The sequence below is a fragment of the Psammomys obesus genome, unplaced genomic scaffold (assembly GCF_907164565.1).
Source record: "Psammomys obesus unplaced genomic scaffold, mPsaObe1.curated_primary_1811, whole genome shotgun sequence".
NCBI lineage: Eukaryota > Metazoa > Chordata > Mammalia > Rodentia > Muridae > Psammomys > Psammomys obesus.
In genome coordinates, this window is record NW_026592510.1 from 22,914,657 (window position 1) to 22,939,502 (window position 24,846).

General features: G+C 36.9%; 2 protein-coding genes and 1 pseudogene across 2 annotated transcripts; 1 reads left to right on the forward strand and 2 right to left on the reverse strand.

Moving 5' to 3' along the window:
* Positions 1-3,978: 3,978 nt before the first annotated feature.
* Positions 3,979-5,748, reverse strand: LOC129681968 (olfactory receptor 5B3-like; annotated as a pseudogene).
* Positions 5,749-7,760: 2,012 nt separating this feature from the next.
* On the reverse strand, positions 7,761-8,715 carry LOC129681783 (olfactory receptor 5B12-like). The gene is given in 2 exon segments (XM_055613932.1): positions 7,761-8,531; positions 8,533-8,715. Coding segments are annotated over 2 exon segments (954 nt in total).
* An 8,388-nt stretch (positions 8,716-17,103) lies between these two features.
* LOC129681734 (olfactory receptor 5B2-like) lies at positions 17,104-18,048 on the forward strand. Its single transcript, XM_055613836.1, has one exon. It carries the CDS (start codon positions 17,104-17,106, stop codon positions 18,046-18,048), a length of 945 nt encoding a protein of 314 aa, XP_055469811.1.
* Positions 18,049-24,846: the final 6,798 nt, after the last annotated feature.

Sequence of the window (24,846 nt, forward strand, 5' to 3'; positions counted from 1 at the left end):
TGGGAAACACGATCGCTGTAGTTTTAGGGCCCAGAATTCAGTCTCCTGGTCACTGCAAGGAGAGTGTTGTCCTGCTTCTCAGACACAGTGTTCTCCTGGCGCCGCCATCTTGGCCGCCCTCCTAGAAAATATTTTCAACAATATCATTGAAGAAAATTTCCCCAACTTAAGGGAGAGGCCTATAAGAATACATGAAGCCTATAAAACAAATAATAAATGAGACCAGAAAAGAAAATCCTCCTACCACATAATAATCAAAACAGTAAGTATACAGAACAAAGAAAAAATACTAAAAGCTGCAAAGGAAAAAGGCCAACTAACATATAATGGTAAACCCATCAGAATCACACCTGACTTCTCAACAGAGACTATGAAAGCCAGAAGGGCCTGGACAGAAATCATGCAGACCCTAAAAGAACACAGATGTCAGCCTAGGCTACTATATCCAGCACAACTCTCAGTCCTCATAGATGGAGAAAACAAGATATTCAATGACAAAAACAAATTTCAATAATACTCACATTCCAGCGTTACAGAAGATACTAGAAAGAAGAATACAACCCAAGAAAACTAGCTACTTTCAAGAAAAGACAGGAAATAAATAACCTCACTACAGCAAAACAAAAAGTAGCCAACCACACAAACAGACTACCATCAAATCAACATCAAAATCAAAGGATCTAACAGCCACTGGTTATTAATCTCTCTCAACATCAATGGACTCAATTATCCAATAAAAAGACACAGACTAACAGAATGGATGCGTAAACAAGACCCAACAATCTGTTGCATACAAGAAACACACCTAAGTCACAAAGATAGACATTACCTAAGAGTAAAGGGCTTGAAGATGGTTTTCCAAGCAAATGGACCCAAGAAGCAAGCAGGAGTAACCATTTTAATATCTAATAAAGTATATCTTCAACCAAAATTAATAAAATGAGATGGGGAAGGACACTTCATACTCATCAAGGGAAATTTCCACCAGGAAGATATCACGATCCTGAACATCTATGCCCCAAATACAAGGGCACCCACATTTGTAAAAGAATGATTAATAAAAATTAAACCACATATAGACCCCCATACTTTAATAGTGGGAGACTTCAATACTCCACTCTCAACAAAAGACAGATCAACCAAACAGAAATTAAACAAAGAAACAATAACTCTAACAGTGGTCATGAATCAAATGGACCTAACAGACATCTACAAAACCTTACACCCAAACACAAAAGAATTTACCTTCTTCTCAGCACCTCATGGAACCTTCTCCAAAATAGACCATATACTTGGCCACAAAGTGAACCTCAACAGATACAAGAAGTCTGAAATAATCACTTGTATCCTGTCTGATCACCATGGACTAATGCTGAACCTCAACAACACAAATAGCAAAAAGCCTTCACATGCATGGAAACTGAACAACTTGCTACTAAATGACAGCTGGGTCAGAGAAGAAATAAAGAAAGAAATTAAAGACTTCCTAGAATTCAATGAAAATGAAGGCACAACATACCCAAACTTATGGGACACAATGAAAGCAGTGCTAAGAGGAAAGTTCATAGCACTAAGTGCCTTCAAGAAGAAATTCAAAACATCTCATTCAAGCAACTTAATGGCTCACATAAAAGCCCTAGAAAAAAGAAGCAGACACACTAAAGAGGAGTAGACAGTGGGAAATAATCAAACTCAGGGCTGAAATCAATAAATTAGAAACAAATAAAACAATTCAAAGAATCAATGAAACCAAGAGCTGGTTCTTTGAGAAAATCAACAAGATAGACAAACCCCTAGCCAAACTAATTAAAAGGCAGAGAGACACTCTCCAAGTCAACAAAATCAGAAATGAAAAGGGGGCCACTGAAGAAATCCAAACAATCATTAGGTCTTACTTCAAAAGCCTATATGCCACAAAATTTGAAAATCTAAATGAAATAGACAATTTTCTTGATTGATTCCATTTACCAAAGCTGAATCAAGACCAGGTAAATCAATGAAATAATAATATATCCCCCAAGGAAATAGACGCAGTCATCAAAGTTCTTCCAAGCAAAAAAAGCGCAGGGTCAGATGGTTTCAGCACAGAATTCAACCAGACCTTCATAGAAGAGATAATGCCAATTCTCTTCAAACTATTCCACAAAATAGAGACAGAAGGAACAATACCAAACTCATTCTATGAAGCCACGGTCACCTTGGTACCTAAACCTCACAAAGACACAACAAAGAAAGAGAATTTCAGGCCAATATCCCTTAGGAAAATCAATGTAAAAATACTCAACAAAATACTTGCAAACTAAATACAAGAACACATCAGTGATATCATCCACTACAACCAAGTAGGTTCTAACCCAGGTATGCAAGAGTGTTCAATATATAGAAATCCATCAATGTGATCCACCATATAAACACACTGAAGGAGAAAAACCACATGATCATTTCCTTAGATGATGAAAAAGCATTGGATAAAATTCAACATCCATTCTTGTTTAAAGTATTGGAGAGATTAGGGATACAAGGCATATATTTAAACATAGTAAAGGCAATATACAGCAAGCCGATAGCCAACATCAGACTAAGTGGAGAGAAACTTAAATCAATCCTATTGAAATCAGGGACAAGACAAGGCTGCCCACTCTCTCCCTATCTCTTCAACATAGTTCTGGAAGTCCTTGCTGGATCAATTAGACAATTAAAAGAAATCAAGGGGATAGAAATCAGAAAGGAAGAAGTCAAAGTATCAATATTTGCAGATGATATAATAATATAAGTGATTGACCCCAAAAATTTTACCAGGAAACTTTTATAGCTGATAAACACCTTCAGAAAAGTGGTTGGATACAAAATTAACTAAAAAAAAAAATCAGTAGCCCTCCTGTATACAAAAGACAAAAGGAGAAAGAAATTAGAGAAACAACACCTTTCACAATAGCCACTAATAACATAAAGTACCTTAGTGTGAACCTAACCAAGCAAGTCAAAGACTTGTATGAAAAAACTTTCAAGTCTCTGAAGAAAGAATTAGAAGAAGATATGAGAAGATGGAAAGATCTCCCATGCTCATGGCTTGGCAGGATTAACATAGTAAAAATGGCCATCTTACCAAAAGCAATCTACAGATTCAATGCAATTCCCATCAAATTGCCAACACAATTCTTTACAGACTTGGAAAGAAAAATTCTCAACTTCATATGGATTAACAAGAAACCCAGAATTGCTAAAACAATCTTCTACAATAAAAGATCTTCAGGAGGTATCTCCATTCCGGATTTCAAGCTGTACTATAGAGCAACAGTAATAAAAACTGCATGGTACTGGCATAGAAACAGAATGGTGGATCAATGAATCAAGTAGAAAACCCTGAAATAAATCCACACATTTATGAACACCTGATTTTTGATGAAGATGCCAAAATCATACAGTAGAAAAAATATAGCATCTTCAACAAATGGTGCTGGTCTAACTGGATGTCTACATGGAAGGAACAGAACCAACATCTGAAAACTGTCCTCTGACCTCTACGGTAAAGCTATGGCCTTTACACACACATGCACATGTGCACACACACACCTTCATGCACACACAAATACACACACATACATACAAACATATATGCACACCAATAAATAAAGTACAATTTGAAACAATTAAAAGCAGATATTTTAAACTGATTGAAAATATAACTGACATGTGGGATTAGCTTTAAAGAATTTCATACCAATCGTTATCAACACTGAGGTGCTGAAGATATATAGAGTTATAATCTTACTTTTACAATTGAATTACTTATTCTCTCTGCAAAGCATCAAAAATCTACTCTACCTTATTTAGAATGAAGTTAGATGCACCATGTATAAAGGAATATTAAAAGAAATATACACGAAATAATTTAGAAATATTGTGAGAAATACATATAATGAAAATTTGAATGGTTTAAAATCAATTTGTATTTAACTGACTAGACAAAATTTGACTTTAATTTTCCTTTATGAATGCAATCTTTACCTCTTTGTTCCTCATGCTCTAAACAAGAGGGTTTACTATGTATATGACCATGGTGTAATTTTGTCTGTGTCCATGGAATGACTGAAGGTGGAGTGTAATTACATGAAAAGATAGACAGTGCTGACATGAGATGCACAGGTGTAGAAAGCCTTCTTTTGGACCTCAGCTGAGTGCATCCTCAAGACAGTAATGAAAACAAGCAGGTAAGAGTTCAAGATGATGAAAAGAGTGAAAACAATATCAAATACAGTCAGTATGAAAAATTATAATCTCATTCATGTGGATATCAGAACAGGAAGAGGCAGTTGTGTCGGTATGTCACAGAAAAAAAAATGGTTAATCAAATTATCATGACAGGAGAGGTGGAAAGTGAAGGTGACATGGGTTGAGGATTGTAGCAGTCCATACATGTAGGAGACAGTTATCATTTGGACACACATGATACATGTCATGGTGGTGGAGTAATGCAGGGAGTCCCACAATGCTGCATGACAGTCAAAGACAGAGGTCAGGATGAAACTTTCAACAGTAACAAAAGCTACAAACAAGAGTATCTGGACAGCACATGTATTATAGGGTGTTATGTTAATTCTTTTTTCTTTTCTTAAAAACTTTTTTATTGGTTCTTTGTAAATTTCAAATCATGTGTCCCAATCCCATTCATTCCCCCCTTCCCTCATACCTACCCTCCAGCCTTGCAATATATCCTAACAGAGAAAAAAAATTGTGGAATCTGTAGTGTATCACAGTGTGTCCTGCCGTATATTCTTTAGCCCACATTTCTTTGGTTGCAAATGTTCATTGCAATAACTCTTTGGTTCTCATTTGAGGGCCCTGGGTTCTGTCACTCTATCAATACTGGAACCTCACTGGGACTCCTCTCCAAAATCCTATTCTTTCTCTGTGTCATGGAGATTCTGTTGTTTTGAATCTGTAGGACTGGCCCTTCATGCACTCCAATTCAAAGCCTTGGTCTGGACCTACAGCGTGTCTGAGATAGTCTGCCCACTAGCTCTCCAGCTCTTATGCCCTCAGGGCCAGCTCACCTGTACCCCCAAGTCCAGAATCATCTCTACCGTGCTGCACAAACGAGGAGCAGGGCCTGCTCTCCTGAGTGCTGCAGCTGTTGAGGAGCAGGGACAGCTCTCCCGCTCTCATCATCCCAGGTATGGTCCAGGTATCCCACCTGCTATAGGTGGTGGGGTTCAAGGTGGAAGAGTATATCTCTCCCTCATCTATGCCATCACATGGAAGACAAGCGAATGTCTTCTAAATTCATATCCTCGGGGCCGGATCAAATGCGACTCCCACAACGTGCTGTGCCACTCTCCTGAGTACTGTAGCTGGAGAGGGGCAGGTTCAGTTCTTCTGCTCTCACTCTTTCAGGACCAGCTCTCTTATGATGCCCAGGTGAGGGGTGGGGTTAGTTCTACGCAACCCTCAGACATCGACAGGTGACAGCCCAGACCAAAGACTTCTGCCTGGTCTTGGGTGGCAACAGACCACTGCTGCTGCAGGGCCAGGGACCCAGATGTGGCACCTGGTTGCAGCACAGGCCTACACAGGCACCATGGTCCCAGATTGCACCATCAGCTACTCACATTAGGCTGCTCCTCACTATCCTTGACTCTCCAGTTGTCTGTCTTCGTTGTGCCCACATCTTTCTCTTTCTCTTCCATTTCTCTACCGCTTACTTGCTCCTCTTGGTGGTACCCAAGTTCTCTGGGTGTCTGGGGTCATCTCGGGAGTGATCTCAGGAGTGCTATGACCCACTCATCTATTATGGCACCAGGCCGGGGTCCCGTCAAGCATGGTCTGCCTACTTGTGCCTGCAAAACACTGGACTGGTTGTCATCTCAAGCTAGCTCCTTGTCCACACGCCATAGCATCGGTCTGGTGGTTGTCTCTCACTTGCTTTATGTCTGGGCCTACCCAAGTTGACCCATGTGAGGATTATCTGTCTTGGGCTCACTCTGGCCTAGGGTACATGATCCCAATCAGTGTTCTTCTGGCTTGTTTCCTGCCCTAAGAGCCAGTCTGAGCCTGCATAGTGGCTTGAGTGGTAGATTCCTTAGTAAGGGAAGCAGGGGCAGTCACAGGCATGAACTTGGTTGCCTGCTCTTTGATCACCTTCCCCTGGTGAGGTGGCCTTACTAGGCCACAGAGAAAGAGGATCCAAACAGTCCTGATGAGACCTGATAGGCTAGGGTCAGATAGTAGGGGAGTTGTCCCTTCTTTAAGCACATAGAATAACCAGCCCTATAGTCCAATGATCACACAGAAGGAATACAATTTGGTATTTACTCATACATTCAGACTCAATTATGCTTCTGATCACTTATCTACTCATTCATTTCCTTTTACAATGATTCACTAATTAAATAATTTATTTATTTTGTTACTTAACTTTATTTCTTTTGTTGAGTATTCATTTAATAACGGCTATAAACAATAAGCTTGGTAGATGACAATGGGGATTAATAGAGAGCAGTTAGTAGCATCAGAAACGCATGGTTCCCTCTGAGCATCGTTTCTAGTGCTCAAAATTAATGTCACTCCATATAAAGTCTGGTTTTGAGTTCCCTTATCAAACATCCTTCTGAAGCTCACCAAAAAGAACTTCCCATGGCTATTGTTCTAAGGTTCGACATCTTCATTTAACTCAATGTATTATTTAGTAATGAAGGGAAGAACTCACTGTCATTTTCATCTTCTATTAGGTTCCTTGTCCACAAATAATCCAGTCATAATGTAGATTTCCCATTGTCTTGATCAGTGGCATACTTACTAAAAACAACAAAAAACAAAAACTACAAAAATACAGTGATGGAAAGTATTACTGTGCAAAATAGGCATTAGATGTGGTTAAATACTATCTAGAATGCAGAAAAAGAATAGAGATTTTTACAATTAATGTTTTCTTATGATAACTTTATAGTTTATCAGCAATTTACAAATATTTTAAGAAAAGTACTACTTAAATGGTCAGAGAATCCATATGCCGTTAGTTAAAACTACGTAAGTTACGAAGTTCTGTTTATTCTGTGAATTATTTTTTGTTGATTGCAGTCTGTATTTGATCTCTGGAATTCAGAATTACTTAGATTTTGATAATATGCTTTCCTTCATTATGAAAAGTCCATTACAGAAATTATTTTAACCTCAGGATTCAAGATTTTCATACCACCAAAACCATATGAAATACTGCTATTGGGGCTGAGATTGTGGGATTCTGCTTGACAAAATTGCAAGATAATTTTTATAATATTAATATATGAGAACAATTGATATATATATATATGAATTATTTTGAACTTTAACAATTAATGATGTATGAGACCATGAATTCTAAAGAGAGACAGCCAATCATAGGTGCATGTTATGACTAAAAAGATCAGGAAGGAAAAATTAAATAGTAATTAATAATTACAATAATTAAATAATTGAAAATATAACTGTTATAACACACAGATGAGGTTTAGCTAAAAAGTATTTTATATCAATTTATGAAGAAATGTTGCATGTGAATTCTCTAGCATTGTAATCTTGATTAAAATATTAGATTGGCATCTTATTTCTGGCAAGATACACTCAAAATTCACAATAAATTAGTCATATTACCAATGAAGAAAGACAAAGTTCTCCTTTCTAAAATAAAAGTTAAAAAAGTCATGGACAAGAAATAATTACAAATAAACTATTCTTCAAAGTTAAAGGCCCAGTGTTTCACATGCCTAAAAAATACTTCGGAATTAATTGACTAAGTGAAGTGAAGACTTTACTTTTCCAACAACTTTCTTGAATGCATTTTTGACTTCTTTGTTCCTCAGGCTGTAGACCACAGGGTTCAGCATGGGAATGACCATGGTGTAAAACACAGATGCAATTTTGTCAGTGTCCATGGAGTGACTGGAGCTGGGTTGTAAGTACATGAAGATAAGAGACCCAAAGAAGACGAATACAGTGATGAGGTGGGATGCACAGGTAGAGAAGGCCTTCCTTTGTGCCTCAGCTGAGCGCATCCTCAGGATAGCAATGAAAATAAGCAGGTAAGTGTTCAGAATAACCAAAAGAGTGAAAGCAACATCCAGCGTAGCCAGGATAAGGAGAGTAATCTCATTGGTGTAGGTGTCAGAACAAGAAATATTCAGCAGTGGGGGAATGTCACAGAAAAAGTGATTAATCACATTGGAACGGCAGAAGTGCAGACAAAACGCCAGGGCAACGTGGATAGAGGATTGCAAGATGCCACACAAGTAGCAGCAGGTGACAATTAGGACGCAGGAGGTACTTGTCATGATGGTAGTGTAGTGCAGGGGTTTGCACACTGCCGCGTGGCGGTCATAGGCCATTGAGGCGAGAAGCAAACTCTCAACAGCAACAAAGGCTACAAAGAAGAACATCTGGGCAGCACACGCATTGTAGGATATGACTTTATTTCCTGTGAGAAACCCTTCCATTACCTTGGGAGTGATTGCTGAGGCATAAACACAGTCCACCAGGGAGAGGTTACTGAGGAAAAAAATACATGGGGGTGTGAAGCCTGGAGTCCAGCAGAATCAGCATGATCATCCCAAGGTTCCCAACCAGTGTGATCAAATAAATGAGAGTGAAGATGATAGACAAAGGGATCTGCAGCTCTGGGGCATCTGTTAACCCCACAAGAATAAATTCGGTGACCACTGAAATATTCTCCATCAAAGTCATTTGGGAATGATCATGGTAAGTTCCTGGGACAAAGAAAGAAAAACGGTATTTGAATATCCACTGAATTCTACACTATGACCAAGGATGTTTACCCATTGTCTTTTCTTGTAAAAGACACTTTTAGGTGATGAACGGCATGCTGGGGAACTGTGGGCCGTTTGCTCATGTGGAAGTGATACAGATGGACTCTGAGTTTATTTGGTACCACAGGTGGCTTATATAACTGTGGGGCCCTATGCCGTTTCCATTAAACAGGGTGCTGCCTACTCTACTAAATCTTACGGTATTCGTTATCATTGCTTGTAATACTTGCATGCATGTTCGTATAGCATGGACACTGAACGTTTTCAATCAGCACTAAAAACTGTGAGGATGTGTAGCTTCTGTATATGTGCATAAGATCTGGAAAATGTGTTTTACATGTCTGATAAATCCCCCACCAACTTAAAGATATGCAGTAATCTGGGAGTCTGAGCCAGGCACACTCAAATTTGCTCTCTAATTCATTCGAACCCTTAGTTGGCTTATCCATTTTCAATATTACCACTTTGCACAAACTGCATGATATCTTCATAGATTTCAGCAGGACTAAATGTAAGGGAATTTTTTTGTTCAAAATTGATAAACAAAACTGCTTTATTCCCATGTCACAACCTTTTTCACGCAGACTGATATCCCCTACCAAACCATCAACCATGTCTTTGTGATTTGTGTTTGGGAGAACAAAGAGAAAACCAGAAAATTGTTCTCGTTCTTCCATAGAAATGTGCTACTCTTTAGCAAACTATACTGCCTAACTTACCTGATTTATTCACCTCCACAGAGGCTCAAATGACAGATTACTGTTCCTGTTTATGGTATAAGAGACCTTCCACCCAAGAAAACCTCTGGCTCTGGATTTTTGAGACCTATTAATTATCAGTACTAACATCATTCTTATTCAAGAGAGGAGAAGATGTATAAGAACATCCAAACTGAATGTAATTTTTTCCTACCTCACAGGTTCCTCCTCTAGACTTCTTTGAATATAATCATCACCTTACCTGCTTCTAAGGGGAATCTTCTGGTACTAAGCATGAAACTACACATAATGTAAAACAGTTGCTATAATGGAAAGATCATTAGAACAAAAGGGAGACGATACAGTGTGTCTGTAGTGTGGTTCTTTAATTTTTATGGTCCTTATTATCTATTTCGTTTTTACTTGGAAAATAAAAATGGTTTTATTTTGTTCCCCTTACAATTTTAAATTCATGGCATTCATATTTTAGTACTTACCTTTTTTCTAAGAGCAGACAAGTATACAAAAATAGTGTGGTTTGAAGAACTTCATATCCAGAGTATAGGCCCTGCATCCACACCAAAAAATAACATTGTGAGGAAAGTTCTCCTCCTCCTCTATCACAAGGTCTGCTGTACAACTGAACTCTGGCCTGTGCTTTTGACAGTATCAAGGCATCTGTCACAAGCTCTGCACATGTCTCAGGAGAATCAGGGTATGAGAGTAGATATCTCTGGAGGCTGATGATCCCATGTTGGCCATTCATCCCGACCTTAATAGAGACATCAAGAAGTTTAGAATTTTGGTGAAGAGTTCTTGTGATGACGGGAGGGAATAGGTGTTTAGAGGAAAGTGACTCTAATAATCAGGCCTGCAGGGCCAAAATTAGTTAGAGAAGAAAAAATGAATTTCCACTAGGATCTCAGGGTCAAGCACCCACTCTGGTTTTCTGGCCTTTAGCTTTGCCATACAGTTCTAGGACATCACTTTGCTTTCCTTCTAGTTGGTTCTTAATAAAACGTCTACTGTTTTAACACAACAGACATCTTCTAAGATTTTTCTTTGTCATTTCCTTTTATAAAATTATCAGTACATACAACTATATATGTATGTATATTCATCAACTTGTGAGAAAGAATTTATATGTTTTCACATACACACGCACACACACACACACACACACACACACACACACATATATATATATATATATATATATATATATATATATATATATATATATATATATATATACACTGTGCAGTAATTTTGAATAAATCAGGGAAATTAGAATTTTACATATGTTTAACATTTACCAGTTTTAAAAACATCAAAAGTTGTCTTTTGTAGTTAAATATACACTGCTTTTTGTAACTAAAGCAATCCTATTTTGCAGTATGCTTACAGCTAACTAGCAGGAGTGAGTTCCTTTTTCTCTTTCTCTTAAAGATTAGAAGCTATAACCATAATATCTCAACATGTATGCTTGATATGAACTGAACAAGTACAACAATAGAAATACCAAGCTGAATAGGGCAAAGACTGTGAGGTCTCAACCACACACACAGAACTACACACAAACAAGGAATGTTGAGAGTATGGGTAATTGTCTTCTCCAGGGGAATGCACATCAATTAATCATCCAATACCAAATCACCAGTGATGGAAATATATATACAAGTAAAACTAAACGAGCCCAGGTTATATTAAAATACATATATATGAATGAGTGTATGTATGTATAGTTGCATGTAGCAGAATCAATGAAAAGGAGGCCATGAATTCAAAAAACACAGAGGAGTACATGGGAGGGTTTGAAGAAAATAAATTAAAGAGAGAAATTATATAATATCTTTAAAATAACGGAAAATATAATATTTTGAATTTATATTTTGTATATATATATATATATATATAGTATAATATTTACCTCTGATTTTAAGTTCCGTAGTAGAATTTTTTTTCTTCAATCAGTATATTCAAGAACAGTTTGAATCTGTGCTTGTGGAATTGTGGAATTGGGGTTTAACTTCAAATCTTGCTTCTGTTTCCTGTTGCACTTTTGTCTTGGCTGGCCGACTTAATCTTTTCAAGCTTCAGTATAACACTTGTGTGAAAAAAAAATTAAGTAGATGTGACTTACTTATAAAAGAGAGAGAATGGGAAGTTGAGAGGAGGATGTGAAGGTGAGGATAACGTTAGTTAGGTCTCCCATACATGTACACAATAAATTACTAGACTCTTCCACTCTCTAGCCTCCACACATCTTTCTCAACATGACCAAACTACATGCCCTCTTCCTTGTATATAAATAACTCATTAAGTTCAATTAATTCCGCTCGTACATACATGGGTGTGGAGCCATAAGCCAGCACATGAGCAGTGTACCCAAGGCTAAACTCCCAAAGAAGAATGATTTTTCTCTTCCCACAAAACTGCTAGCAGTTGCCAGTGTTTCTTCAGTCGTGGACCACACAGACCACAGCTATTGTATGCACCTATGCATGTAAGTGTTCTGTGTGGGGTGGAGGTTGCTTCACATATGTTTGTGTTTGGAAGTCAAAAGGCAACTTCTGCTTTCCTCAAGAATGCTTCTTTTGAGAAAGGTCTCACATTGACCTGGAAGCATCTTTCTTTTCCTGGTAAATTTAATCAGATAGGAAACACACATGATTATTAAATAAATCTAAGATTCTGTCATATGAATTAGTTAAGTTCTCTAAATGCTAACCTGATGTCAGTGATTCAAGTTCACATACTTATTTGGAAGTTGATAACAGAATTGATGAAGGAGTGAGAAAGGTATTAAGAAAACAGAAGAATAGAAAATTAGGCTTTCACTTAGGAATAGCTGATCTATATAAACATTTTGGATTTAGTGTTATTAGGAACCTAATATCTCATAGAAGTCCATAGAAGATGTGATTCAGTGGCATTAACAAATAGTTGGGTAATAGGTTGTTTGTTCTCCCTGCTCTCCTTTTTGCATTTTATTTGATAAAAGAGCAAAGAAATAGTAATAATTATCTAAAATTTTCAGTAGCCCGTATTTAGTTTCCAAAAATCAAGAATTAGAATGGGAAATTTTTTTTTAAAAGTAGAGATACAAAAATTTCTCTCAGAGAAACTTCTTTTTTCAATGTACAGGAGCATTTAATACAGGTATGCATGCTTGGTCCAAGTGCTGAGAATAAAAGACTGAGTTCATGTGTTGTCACTAAAACTAAAGTGACAACACATTCTAGAGAGGATGTGGAGAAAGGGGAACCCTCCTCCATTGCTGGTGGGAATGTAAACATCTACAACCACTTTGGAAACCAACTGAAACCAGTTTTCTCAGAAAACTGGGAATAGTGCTACATCAAGATCTAGATATACCACTCCTAGGCATATATCCAAAATATGCTCAACTATACAGCAAGAGCATTTGCTCAACCATGTATGTAGCAGCTTTATTCATAATAGCCAGAATCGGGAAACCCAAATGTCCCTCAACCAAAGAATGAATACAGAAACTGCAGTACATTTACACAATAAAATACTACTCAGGTATTAAAAACAAAAAAAAATCATGAAATTTTCAGGCAAATGGATGGAACTAGCAAAGGTCATCCTGAGTGAGGTAACCCAGAAGCAAAGAGACATGCATGGTATATACTCACTTATAAGTGGATATTAGCCATATAATATAGGATAAACATACTGAAAATCAAAGACCTAAAGAAACTAAACAATAATGGGGACCCTGGAGAAGATGCTTAATTCTCATTCAGAAGGGAAAAACAGGATAGACACCAGACACAGTAGAAGAAAGGGGCCAGGACTGGATCCTACCACTGATGTTCTCTAAAAGACTCCAACCATCAGGTGATTGAAGCCCATACAGAGACTCACAGACAAACTGGACAGCGAGTTGGGTGTCTTATGGAAGGAGGGAGACATAAAAGGACCCAGAGTGGACAGAAACCACACAAGGAGACCAACAAAGCCAAAAAGATCAGGGCCTAGGGGGAAGTGCAGAGACTGATGCATCAACCAAGGACCATGCATGGAGAGGACCTAGACACCCTGCTCAGATGTAGCCCATAGGCAGCTCACTGTCCATGGGGGTTCCTGAGTAAGAGGAGAAGAAACAGTCTCTGACATGAACTTGGTTGCCCTCTCCTTGATCACTTCTACACGGTGGGGCAACCTAGCCAGCCTACAGAGGAAGAGGATCCAGGCAGTCCTGATAAGACCTGATAGGCTAGGATCATACAATAAGAGAGGGGGGCTTTCCTTCTCAGTGGGCTCGGAAAGAGGGATAGGAGAGGAAGAGGGAGGTAGGGTGGGACCAGGAGATGAGAGAAGAGGTTTTAACGGGTATTCAACTTGAATAAACTGTAAATAATAATGCTAATAATAATAATCTCAAAAAAGAAAAGAAAAAGAGTGTTAGAGCCAACAGATGCAAAGGAGAGCCGTGAAATGATATCTTCTGGACATGGCATGGTTAACGTTATCAATTCAGCATCTGTGGCTAGCTGCACAGGACCAAGTGAGAAAAACACCCCAGGCAAATTTGTTAGATGATCTCCAGGTCTCATCTATTTGTCAGGAGTTATGTTGGAAATTGATGGTTGCTGGAGAAAGAAAGAAAGAAACATTGTTTTTTGGGGGGATGAGACAACTATATTTCCCATTCCCCACACCCACATATATAGCTCACTAGATTTATTTAATTATCAAAAACTTATAACATTAAAAATCTTGGAATAAGGAAAGATCATATTGAGGGGATTATAAGAATAATTGGGAGGGGGACTGGAGAATGAGAAGGTAGAAATGATATTTTATTGTATAATGTATGAAGTTCTTTAAATTGCAAATAAACAGTTCTAATAACTGTAACTAGGTTAAACTTATTGCACATTTTTAAGTGATTGTTTTAAAAATTAAAAAAAAAGTGTTGGATAGAATGAAAGCAAGTACCAAGAAGTTTCTATGCGCTTTGGAACACATAAAACAAGATTTTTGTGCAGTTGAAATGCATCTTCATGAGTTAAGTGTGATAAGAAAAATGATTGCCCTCAAAGGGAATCTTTTCCTCGGAGAGCTCCAAGCCTTTGCAGTCTTCTCCAGATTCCTATATAGTAAGAACTATAGTCCCATTTTTACTTCATATGACATTGTTGAAAGGGGGTTACAGATTGAGCAGAGTCCTTTTGATCATTATGTTTTGAAGTGATTGTTAATCCCTATCTGCACAATAACCTTGTTCCATACCGAGTATTTATAGTGAGTCTTCAACCATGGCCAGAGGAAACTAACAAGGTAATTATTACCCGAACTCATTCTGATGGGAGAATCACATACTAAAGTTTTAAAATATATTCCTCTCTTAGCTAGTTTTTACCAAAATTATTCCATGAAATATATGAAAATTTATTTCTTTTCAAAAAAATGAAGAAACTATGCTTAGTCAAATAAGATAACTTCTAATAATACTGAAACTGTGTGTGTGTGTGTGTGTGTGTGTGTGTGTGTGTGTGTTAGATGCTAGACTCAAGGCAAGTCATCCTGGGTCCTTCTGCTAATCCCGTCATCATATCTTGATGTCTCAGGAGCCTTAGAATTTTAACTAAATTATTTTGAAAAGCAATTTCTCCCAATGTCTTTGTACATTAATTCGATGGTGAATTTCTGGTTCTAGACACATAATGCAGTTTTGTGTTATCCTTCATCTTAAGGAGTAAATAAATAAATAAATAAATAAATAAATAAATAAATATAAATAAATAAAAAGCTAGTAAAACTTTAACATGGAAACAAACAGCTATTTTATCTATAACATTTTGAGGTCAGATATGGATGTTTGACCTATTTTTTTTCCTTAAAGTTACAAAACTAATAGACTTTAAGACTTAAAATCATGGCATCACAAGAATTCAAAGATAATTATGAAATGACAATGATTCTCTTCTTAAAATAATTGAGAGAAACCCAGGGTGGATGATGCTCTGGTTGGGTTATTGGCTGATTCCTGTAATTTATTGAGCTATGAACTTGCTAAAGCAAGATGAAGGCCATGTCTGCATATTCCTTAACATTCTGAAATCCTTATCCCATTTTTTATCTCAGTTCTCCAATCTCATTCTTTGTTAATTTAGAAATTGTCACAGTGCAATTATTTTTAACATCAAATTTACTACAATCAGTTATAGATAAATTTGAATTTTGAACAAATTTATACTAGATGTAGATTGTTAAGAAGTCCCATTCCCTAATCCTCTGAACTGTAGCATATATACATAGACACATATACATATATAAATATGTACATATATAATCATGTATATGAATATGTGTGTATAATTTTGAATGTAACTGTTAACATATAGTATGAACTGGAATGTTGTGTTATTTCTCTGTTTCAATTACCTAAATATACAAATAGTTTTGTAGCCTATTTTTTCATACTCATCATAAGAACTTGACAAATGCACTTCTAATATCCACATTCTAAGCTCAGGCACTTGTGTCGTTGTGGTTTTATTTGACTGTGTTGTTGAGAATATTCCACATTATCTAGATGAGCCAATGAAAACAGCAGACTTCATGAAACACAGTGAATATTTATTCTGCAAACCTTCATATTTAAGCTATTCTGTGGGTGTAATAACTTGAGGTCAGACATGTGGAATACAGCATAGCAGGGCCAGGCAAGGAGGGTTGTGAAATGAGAATCTACACACAAGCTAAAATATAAATTCAAATAATGAATTAACTCTAGATAGCTTGGTTTTTCATTGATCATGACAATGGCTAATATGTCCATTTATGTGGTAGAAGAAAGAATATCACCAGAAGAGTAGAGGAAGGGGAGATATGAAAGGATACAGCATGTGTTTAGAAGCAAATCACAAGACAAAGTTGCCTGTTGTCAATGTCTGCCTCTGCCTCAAAACCTTGTGCTCTTACCTGTCTTAACCAGAAGTATTGTCTTCCATTCTAAGAGTAATAATGTAACTATTGCTTATCAGCTTTTCCTTATTCGTTATCTCATTTAGATCTCACAAGAATCACTTAGATGGGTCCAATATAATGTATGGCCAGAGAAGTTGTGTAGAGATTTAATATCTCTAGTCGTAAATAATAAAGATAATAAATGAGTATGTATACACCTTTTTGCAGAGTACACGTATTATATGGGAAACTATATCTTTTATAAAACTTATCTTTGTTGGCCGAGCTGACCTGTAATGACATATTTATTTTAATGAATATAATATGCAGATATTTATGACTTAATCTACAGTTTATTTTGGCACATTGACCTGTGTACAGTGAATGTAATGATTCAGTATGAACTGAGTGAACTTAAAATCATAAATAGAACAGCTTAGAAATGACTGCTTAACTTACAGGACATTCTGTACTCTCTGAATGTCTGAATACATAAATAAATAATTTTTCAAACTTTGTTGTTATAGCTTCATATAGATACAGAAATTATAATTAATCAGCTTCACAGTGTTGAAGAGACTAAATTATTTCTGCATGTTGAGCCTTTGTTCTTTCAACTTCATCCATTTTGAAGAACCTTCTGTGGTTCCAGAAAAAGAGCTATGAAGAACAACACAGAAGTGAATGAATTCATCCTCCTGGGGCTAACAAAAGCACCCGACCTTCAAATTCTTCTCTTTCTGATGTTTGCATTTGTCTACGCCCTCACTTTGGTTGGAAATCTTGGAATGATCCTTCTGATCTTGTTGGATGGTCGTCTCCATACCCCCATGTACTTCTTTCTCAGCAACCTGTCCTTGGTAGACTTTGGTTCTTCCTCAACGGTCACTCCAAAGGTCATGGCTGGATTCCTCATGGGAAACAATGTAATTTCCTACAATGAATGTGCTGTTCAGATGTTCTTCTTCGTCTTCTTTGCCACCGTGGATAGCTATCTCTTAGCCTCAATGGCATATGATCGTTATGCTGCGGTGTGTAAACCTTTACATTATACTACCACCCTGACGAAAGGTGTGTGTGCTTCTCTGGCCATTGGCTCCTATGCCTTTGGCGTTTTGAATGCTTCTATACAAACAGGAGACACCTTCTGCCTCCCTTTTTGTGCATACAATGTGATTAACCACTTCTTCTGTGATATACCAGCGGTGAGGAATCTGGCTTGCTCTTATAAGCAAGTGAATGAGACGATTCTTATTCTGATGTCTAGCTTCCACATCATGTTTGCTTTTCTTGTTATCTTGATTTCCTACTTACTCATATTTATGAACATTTTGAAGATGCATTCAAGCGAGGGATACCAGAAGGCCTTCTCCACGTGTGCTTCTCACCTCACTGCAGTTTTCACATTTTATGGAACTGTCACCATAATGTACTTAAAGCCAAGTTCCAGTCATTCCATGGACACTGATAAATTCGTCTCTGTATTTTATACTATGGTCATCCCCATGCTGAATCCTATTGTCTACAGCCTGAGGAACAAAGAAGTTAAAAACGCCTTAAAGAAGGTTGTCAAAAAGGCAAAGCTATATGTATGTGTAGTACATTAATGAGGTACACTGATAAAAACATTATTTTATTTCTCATAAATTGTGTTTGATGATGTAAATGTTAATGATAATATGGAATGCTTACAACACAGAATTATATCTAGCTTCATTCTTTTCTTTCTCTGATGAATATATGCGCACATAGACTTCGGGGCTGGTTAAATTTGGTATGTAATGTTTACAGGTATTTGTAAAGTGTTTTCTAATGAGTATATAAAATAATAAAAGCATTAAACAAAAACTGTATCATGGTTTATATATACTTTTATTTAATGAAATATATGCTTATTCTTAGGATATGTTATTGGTTACAAAAATTATAATAAATAAGAATATTTCACTTATTACTGAGTTATTTGGTAATAACATACAAATAAGAAAAATTTTACTTATTAACTGAGTTATTTAGTAACAAAAAATATGACAAATTCTTTTTTGTATGTGTGCTGGTATCCTTTTATTTTAGGAGTACACAGCAGTTCAATTCATCAAACAATCACCTTTGAAATCTTCCTCTCCCATTCATCACTGACTTTTATTACTAAACAAAGAGATGGGGGACAGAGTCAGGCTCCAATGGGTTCTTGGGCATCAAGGACAGAGACGTGGCATCAATATAATAAAGGCAATGACCACCAGATTGGTGTTAATAAGATGCCCCTGAATAGTTCAAGCCTCAAAGTATTTATTTCACTTCAAAGATGTGACAAATTTCTTAAGTATTTGAAAAAAGTGGAAGATTGAGTCATTTTTAACATTAAGCTTATAACAATCCTTTAATATTTGGCAAAATCTAAACAACAACACTCCATCCAAAATAACAATATCTTCTTTGAATATTTTAAATGGCTTTAATAAAATTTTAGTATATGTACATATATATTAATAATATATATACATATATACTTAAAATCCTAACTTTCCTAATCATTCATCTCTTTCTTTCGTTCTTTCTTTCCTTATTTTCTTTATTATTTTTTGCAATTTCACTTTGTATCCCTGCTGTAGCCCCCTCCCTCATCTCCTCCCAGTCCCACCCTCCACCCCTTTCTTCCCCTATGTCCCTAACCTAGTCCCCTGATAAGGGAGGACCTCCTCCCCTTCTATCTGACCCTAGCTCATCAGGTATCATCAGGGATGATGGCATCATCTTCCTCTGTGGTCTAGCATGGCTATAACCCCCAGGGAGAGGTAATCAAAGAGCCAGAGCCAGGCACTGAGTTCATATCAGAGACAGCCCCTGATCCCCTTACTAGGGACCCCACTTGGAAAATGAGCAGCCTATGGGCTTCATATGAGCAGAGGTTTTAGGTCCTCTCCATGCATGGTCCTTGGCTGGAGTATTGGTCTCTACATGTCCCCCTGGCTTTTTGGCTCTGTTGCTCTCCTTGTGGCACTCCAAGTCTTACTATTTCCCCCTTCTATAAGGTTCCCTGCACTCTGCCCAAAGTTCGGCTACGAGTCTCAGCATCCCTTTTGATACCCTGATGCATTCATCCCTTAATTCGCACTAAATTCTTTTTATTCAAGAACAGATCTAAGTAGACTTCTGGATTAAAAATCTTACCATTTGCACATGTCTCTGCAGAAAATAATTCCTCCATTATCTTTAGTTTCGTAATTAAATAATGTATACTTAGAAACAGATATATGAACTCCTGAACGATATTTGAAACATAAGTGTATCTTCTTTATTCTGTCTGGTTTATATTTCATAGTACCTGTCAATATACAAGTCTTTGTGCTTTTTTTATTCATAAATTCATCTATCTTCCTAAACTTGGATAAAAACTCCTTGACAGAAGAAGCTAGATCTTGTGCTTTCATAGTTTTATCCTCAGTAGTTCATACATTGTCTTCTACATAGAGATTCAAATATTTACTATATTAATAAATGAGTTGTCCATGTTCTATACAATTAGAAACAGCAATTCACGATTAATAAAACTGTGATTAAATGTCATATGGGGCTTATATTAATGTTAATGGAGATGTGGGGGTACAATAGAAATATTTTCTAATGCATTACACTTTTTTTCTTCAAATTACTTATATCTTCTCATTTTGGACCAACATTAAATTTGAAAAGTTTTTGCAAAGCTACTATAAGATGTTTGCACATTTATTTCACTTTTTTTAATAACATGGTCAGACTTATTTCAGATTTCATCAGTTTTTCAATAATATTCAACTCTGTTTTCCCATGAAATAAAGTTGTTATTAATTTATGATATAATTTTAAATGGTGTTCTATCAGCAAAATACACTAATACCATCACTACTGCAAGAAGACTAATGTACAACAATAAATAAGCAAATACATATTGTGCTAGAGAGTGATACTTAAAAAGACTAAGTATTTTTTTTGTATTTTATTTTTTTCTTATCAGTTATATTTTATTAACTCTGTACCCCAGCCGTGTCCCGATCCCTCATTCCCTCCCAGTCCCTCCCTGCCTCCCTCCTCTCCACCGTGCCCCTTGCCAAGTCCACTGATAGGGGGGACCTCCTCCCCATTCATCTGATCCTGTTTTATCAGGTATCTTCAGGACTGGCTGCAAAATGACTCGCATGTGAAAATCACCGTAAGTATTTGAGAATGCTACAAGATTTTATATTGGCTTCACTCTTAAAACTATGAATAAATTTTATTTTAAAAACATTTTACTGAGCATTAAAATAATTCTAGAGTTCATTACCTAACTCTTTCATAGACCATTTGTCTAGTGTTTCCAAAACACTAACTTCAGTGTTACAGCCATGAAAAAAGCAATTGAGGTCTCTGTTGTATGGTGAATGAATGGTATATAGTAAACTCGCTCTAGATTAACAGAACCAGTAGAATATACCAAGAGATATATGAGATTAACTGTGAAGAATGAAGGTCTGAGATTATGGAGGTCAAGAAGTCGCAGGATGTGTGGTATTGAAGCTGGAACCTTCAAGAGCCAATGGTACAACACCTGACCAAACCATTCCTCGAAACAAAACAAAATAAAATAGTCAAAAGGTGACTTCCAGTCTAAGCATGAGGGCCTGAGAACGAGAAGAACCATTGCTTCAGGACAGAGGGAAACAGATGTTGCAAGCTCCTACTTCCTCTGCTTGTTTGGTCAATCAGACCCTCAAGGGATTGGACAACATCTTGGATGTGGCAGTATTTAATGCATGGTAATCCAGACAGCTAAATTTAACTTCACAGATGTCCAAATATATATAATAAATTGGCTAAATAGTTCCTAGCTTAGGTGATAAAATAAAATCAGTAATTAAGGTGATAAAGTTTATATGTAATCTAGTCAGTTCTACCTAGATTCTAATTCCACCTAAGTGAAAAAAGTAAGAGAAAAAGGCCTGGATCATAATGAACCATCTGAAATATTTTTAAAAAATCAATGAAAAACCATGAAATTAGAATAGTAAAGTTATATTTTTTGAAAATTAACATGCATATTAACTAAATAAAAAGTTGCTCGGACTGATGTATAACCTGGGATTGATCATGTTACCTCATCCTCCCAAGGAACTGAGGTTAAAGGTATGTGCCTGACTTTGGACAACAGCCAGATTTAATTGTAATAAGCCTAATATCATTCACTGCTTTTGAAAGAAATATGATATTATGTATTTAACTGACTGAATTTGAATAAATATCAACTGATACATCTTTACTGAGGTAAAATGATAATCAAATTTAAATGTAAAATCAAGACATTCTAAAATCAATGTAACTATGGACAGATAATTTTTGTTGTTTTTTTATTACAATTTATTCACTTTGTATCCAGGTTGTAGCCCCCTCACTCATCTCCTCCCAGTCACACTGTCTTTCCCTCTTTCTCCCCATCTCTCTTCCCTAGTCCACTGATTGGGGAGGACCTCCTCCCCTGCTGTCTGACCCTAGCCTATTAGGTCCCATCAGGACTGCCTGGATCCTCTTCTTCTGTGAGCTGGTTAGGTTGCCCCACCAGGGAGAAGTGATCAAGGGGCAGGCAACTGAGTTCATGTCAGATGAGATGTCTGTTCTCCCCTTACTAGGGAACTCACATGGAGGCTGAGCTGTCTATGTGCTACATCTAAGCAACAGTTTTACATCTTCATAGAGAAAGGATGGTCTTCAGTTGATTCATCAGTCTCACCACTGGGACCTGTTTTATTGTTTTCTTTCTTTCTTTCTTTTTTTTTTTTACTTTGTTGGTGTCTTTGTGTGGCTCCTGGCCCCTCTGGGTCCTTTTATATCTCCCTTCTTCCATAAAACACCTGTAGGTCTGTCCAAAGTCTGGCTGTGAGTCTCTGCATCTGCTTCAATCTTCTGCAGCTTGAAGCCTTTTCTTAGGATATTTTTATTTTTATTAATTACAGTTTATTTATTTTGTATCCCACCTGTATCTCCCTCCCTTTTCCCCTCCCAATCCCACCCTCCTTCCTTCTTCTTGACCCATGCCTCTCCCCCAGTCCACTAATAGGGGAGGTCCTCCTCCTTTTCCATCTGAACTTAGTCTATCAGGTCTCATCAGGACTGGCTTATTTGTCTTCCTCTGTGGACTGGTAAGGCTGTTCCCCCCTCAGGTGGACATGATCCAAGAGCAGGCCACTGAGTTCAGGTCAGAGACAGTCCTTGGGAGTCTTTTAGAAAACATCTTTTGTAGGTTCCCATCCTGTTTCCTCTCTTCTACCACTTTCAGTGTCTGTCTTGTTTTCCCTTTGGATTGAGAATTAAGCATCTTTCCTAGGATCTTCCTTGTCATTTAATTTCTTTAGCTCTGTAGATTTTAGTATGTTTATCCTATAGAGTATGGCTAATACCCACTTATAAGTGAATATATACCATGTGTGTCTCCTTCTGGGATATCTTACTCAGGATGATCTTTTCTAGGTCCATTCATTTGCCTACAAATTTCATGATTTCTTTGTTTTCAATAGCTGAGTAGTATTCCATTGTGCAAATGGAATTTACCACAATTTCTGTATCTGTGCTTTGGTTGAGAGCCATCTAGGTTGTTTCTAGATACTGGCTATTACTAATAAAGTTGCTATGAACATAGTTGATCAAATGTCCTTGTTGTATAGTTGAGTATCTTTTGGATATATGCCCAGGAGCGGTATAACTGGGTCTTGAGGTAGCACTATTCCTACTTGTCTGAGAAAGTGCCAGATTGATTTCCAAAGTGGTTGTAGAAGTTTACATTCTCACCAGCAATGGAGAAGGGTTCCTTTTTCTACACAGCCTCTCCAGCATGTGTTGTCACTTAATTTTTTGCCTTTCTGATGGCTGTAAAATGGAATCTCCGAGTTGTTTTAATTTGCATTTCTCTGATGAATAAGAACATTGAGCATTTCTTTAAGTGTTTCTCTGCCATTCGATATTCCTTTGTTGAGCATTTTCTGTTTAGCTCTGTACCCCATTTTTATTTGGTTTGTTTATGTTTATTTTCTTGAGTACTTTATATATTATGGATATTAGCCCACTGTCAGATGGAGGGCTAGTGAAGATCTTTTCCCAGTAGGTAGGTTGTAGTTTGTCCTGTTGACCATGTTCTTTACTTTACAGAAGCTTTTCAGTTTCAGGAGGTTCTATTTATTGATTGTTGATTTTAGAGTCTGAACTCTAGGTGTTCTGTCCAGGAAGTTGTCTCCCATATCAATGAGTTCGAGGCTCAACTTCATAAGGAAAAAAACCCAATCGCTAAAACAATCCTGTACAATCAAAAAACTTCTGGAGGTATCTCCATCCTTGATCTCAAGCTGTACTATAGACCAATAAAACTATACTATATAAAACAAAATCTGTAATATAGAGTAATAAAAACAGTATGGTACTGGCAAAGAAACAGACTGGTGGCTAAATGAAATCGAACCAAAGACCCAGAAACAAACCCACACCAGTATGGTCACATGATTATTGACAACGAAGCCAAGACTATACAATGGAAAAAGATAGCATCTTCAACAAATAGTTGCTGGTCTAACTGGATGTCCACATTTCTAAAATGCATTTAGCTGAAAGCTTTCACTTTGTGAAACCAAGTGAAAAAGAAATAAGAGAGAAGTGTTAGTGAAAGATGGAATAAGAAAAACTTTTAAAGGATAATGAATTTGAAAGAGTAAGGAGGGTCCATTGCTGGTGGGAATGTAAACTTGTACAACCACTTTGGAAATCAATCTGGTGCTTTCTTAGACAATTAGGAATAGTTCTTCCTCAAGATCCATCTATACCACTCCTAGGCATATATCCAAAAGAAGCTCAAGTATGCAACAAGGACATTTGCTCAACCATGTTTGTAGCAGCTTTATTTGTCATAGCCAGAAACTGGAAACAACCCAGATGTCCTTCAATGAAGGAATGGATACAGAAATTGTTGTACTTTTACACAATGGAATACTACTCAGCAATTAAAAACAAGGAAACCATGAAATTTGCAGGCAAATGGTGGGATCTAGAAAAGATCATCCTGAGTGAGGTATCCCAGGAGCAGAAAGACACACATGGTATATACTCACTTATATAGTCCTATAAGATAGGATAAATATACTAAAATATGTGCACCTAAAGAAGATAAACAGGAAAGAGGACCCAGGGTAAGATGACCAATTCTCACTTAGAAAGACAAATGGGATGGACATGGGAAGTAGGAGAAAACAAGAAACAGGGCAGGAGCCTACTGCAAAGGGCCTCTGACTCTACCTAGTAGTGTATCAAAGCAGATGCTGAGACTCATAATAAGAAAGAATAAAAGAAAGAAAGAAAGAAAGAAAGAAAGAAAGAAAGAAAGAAAGAAAGAAAGAAAGAAAGAAAGA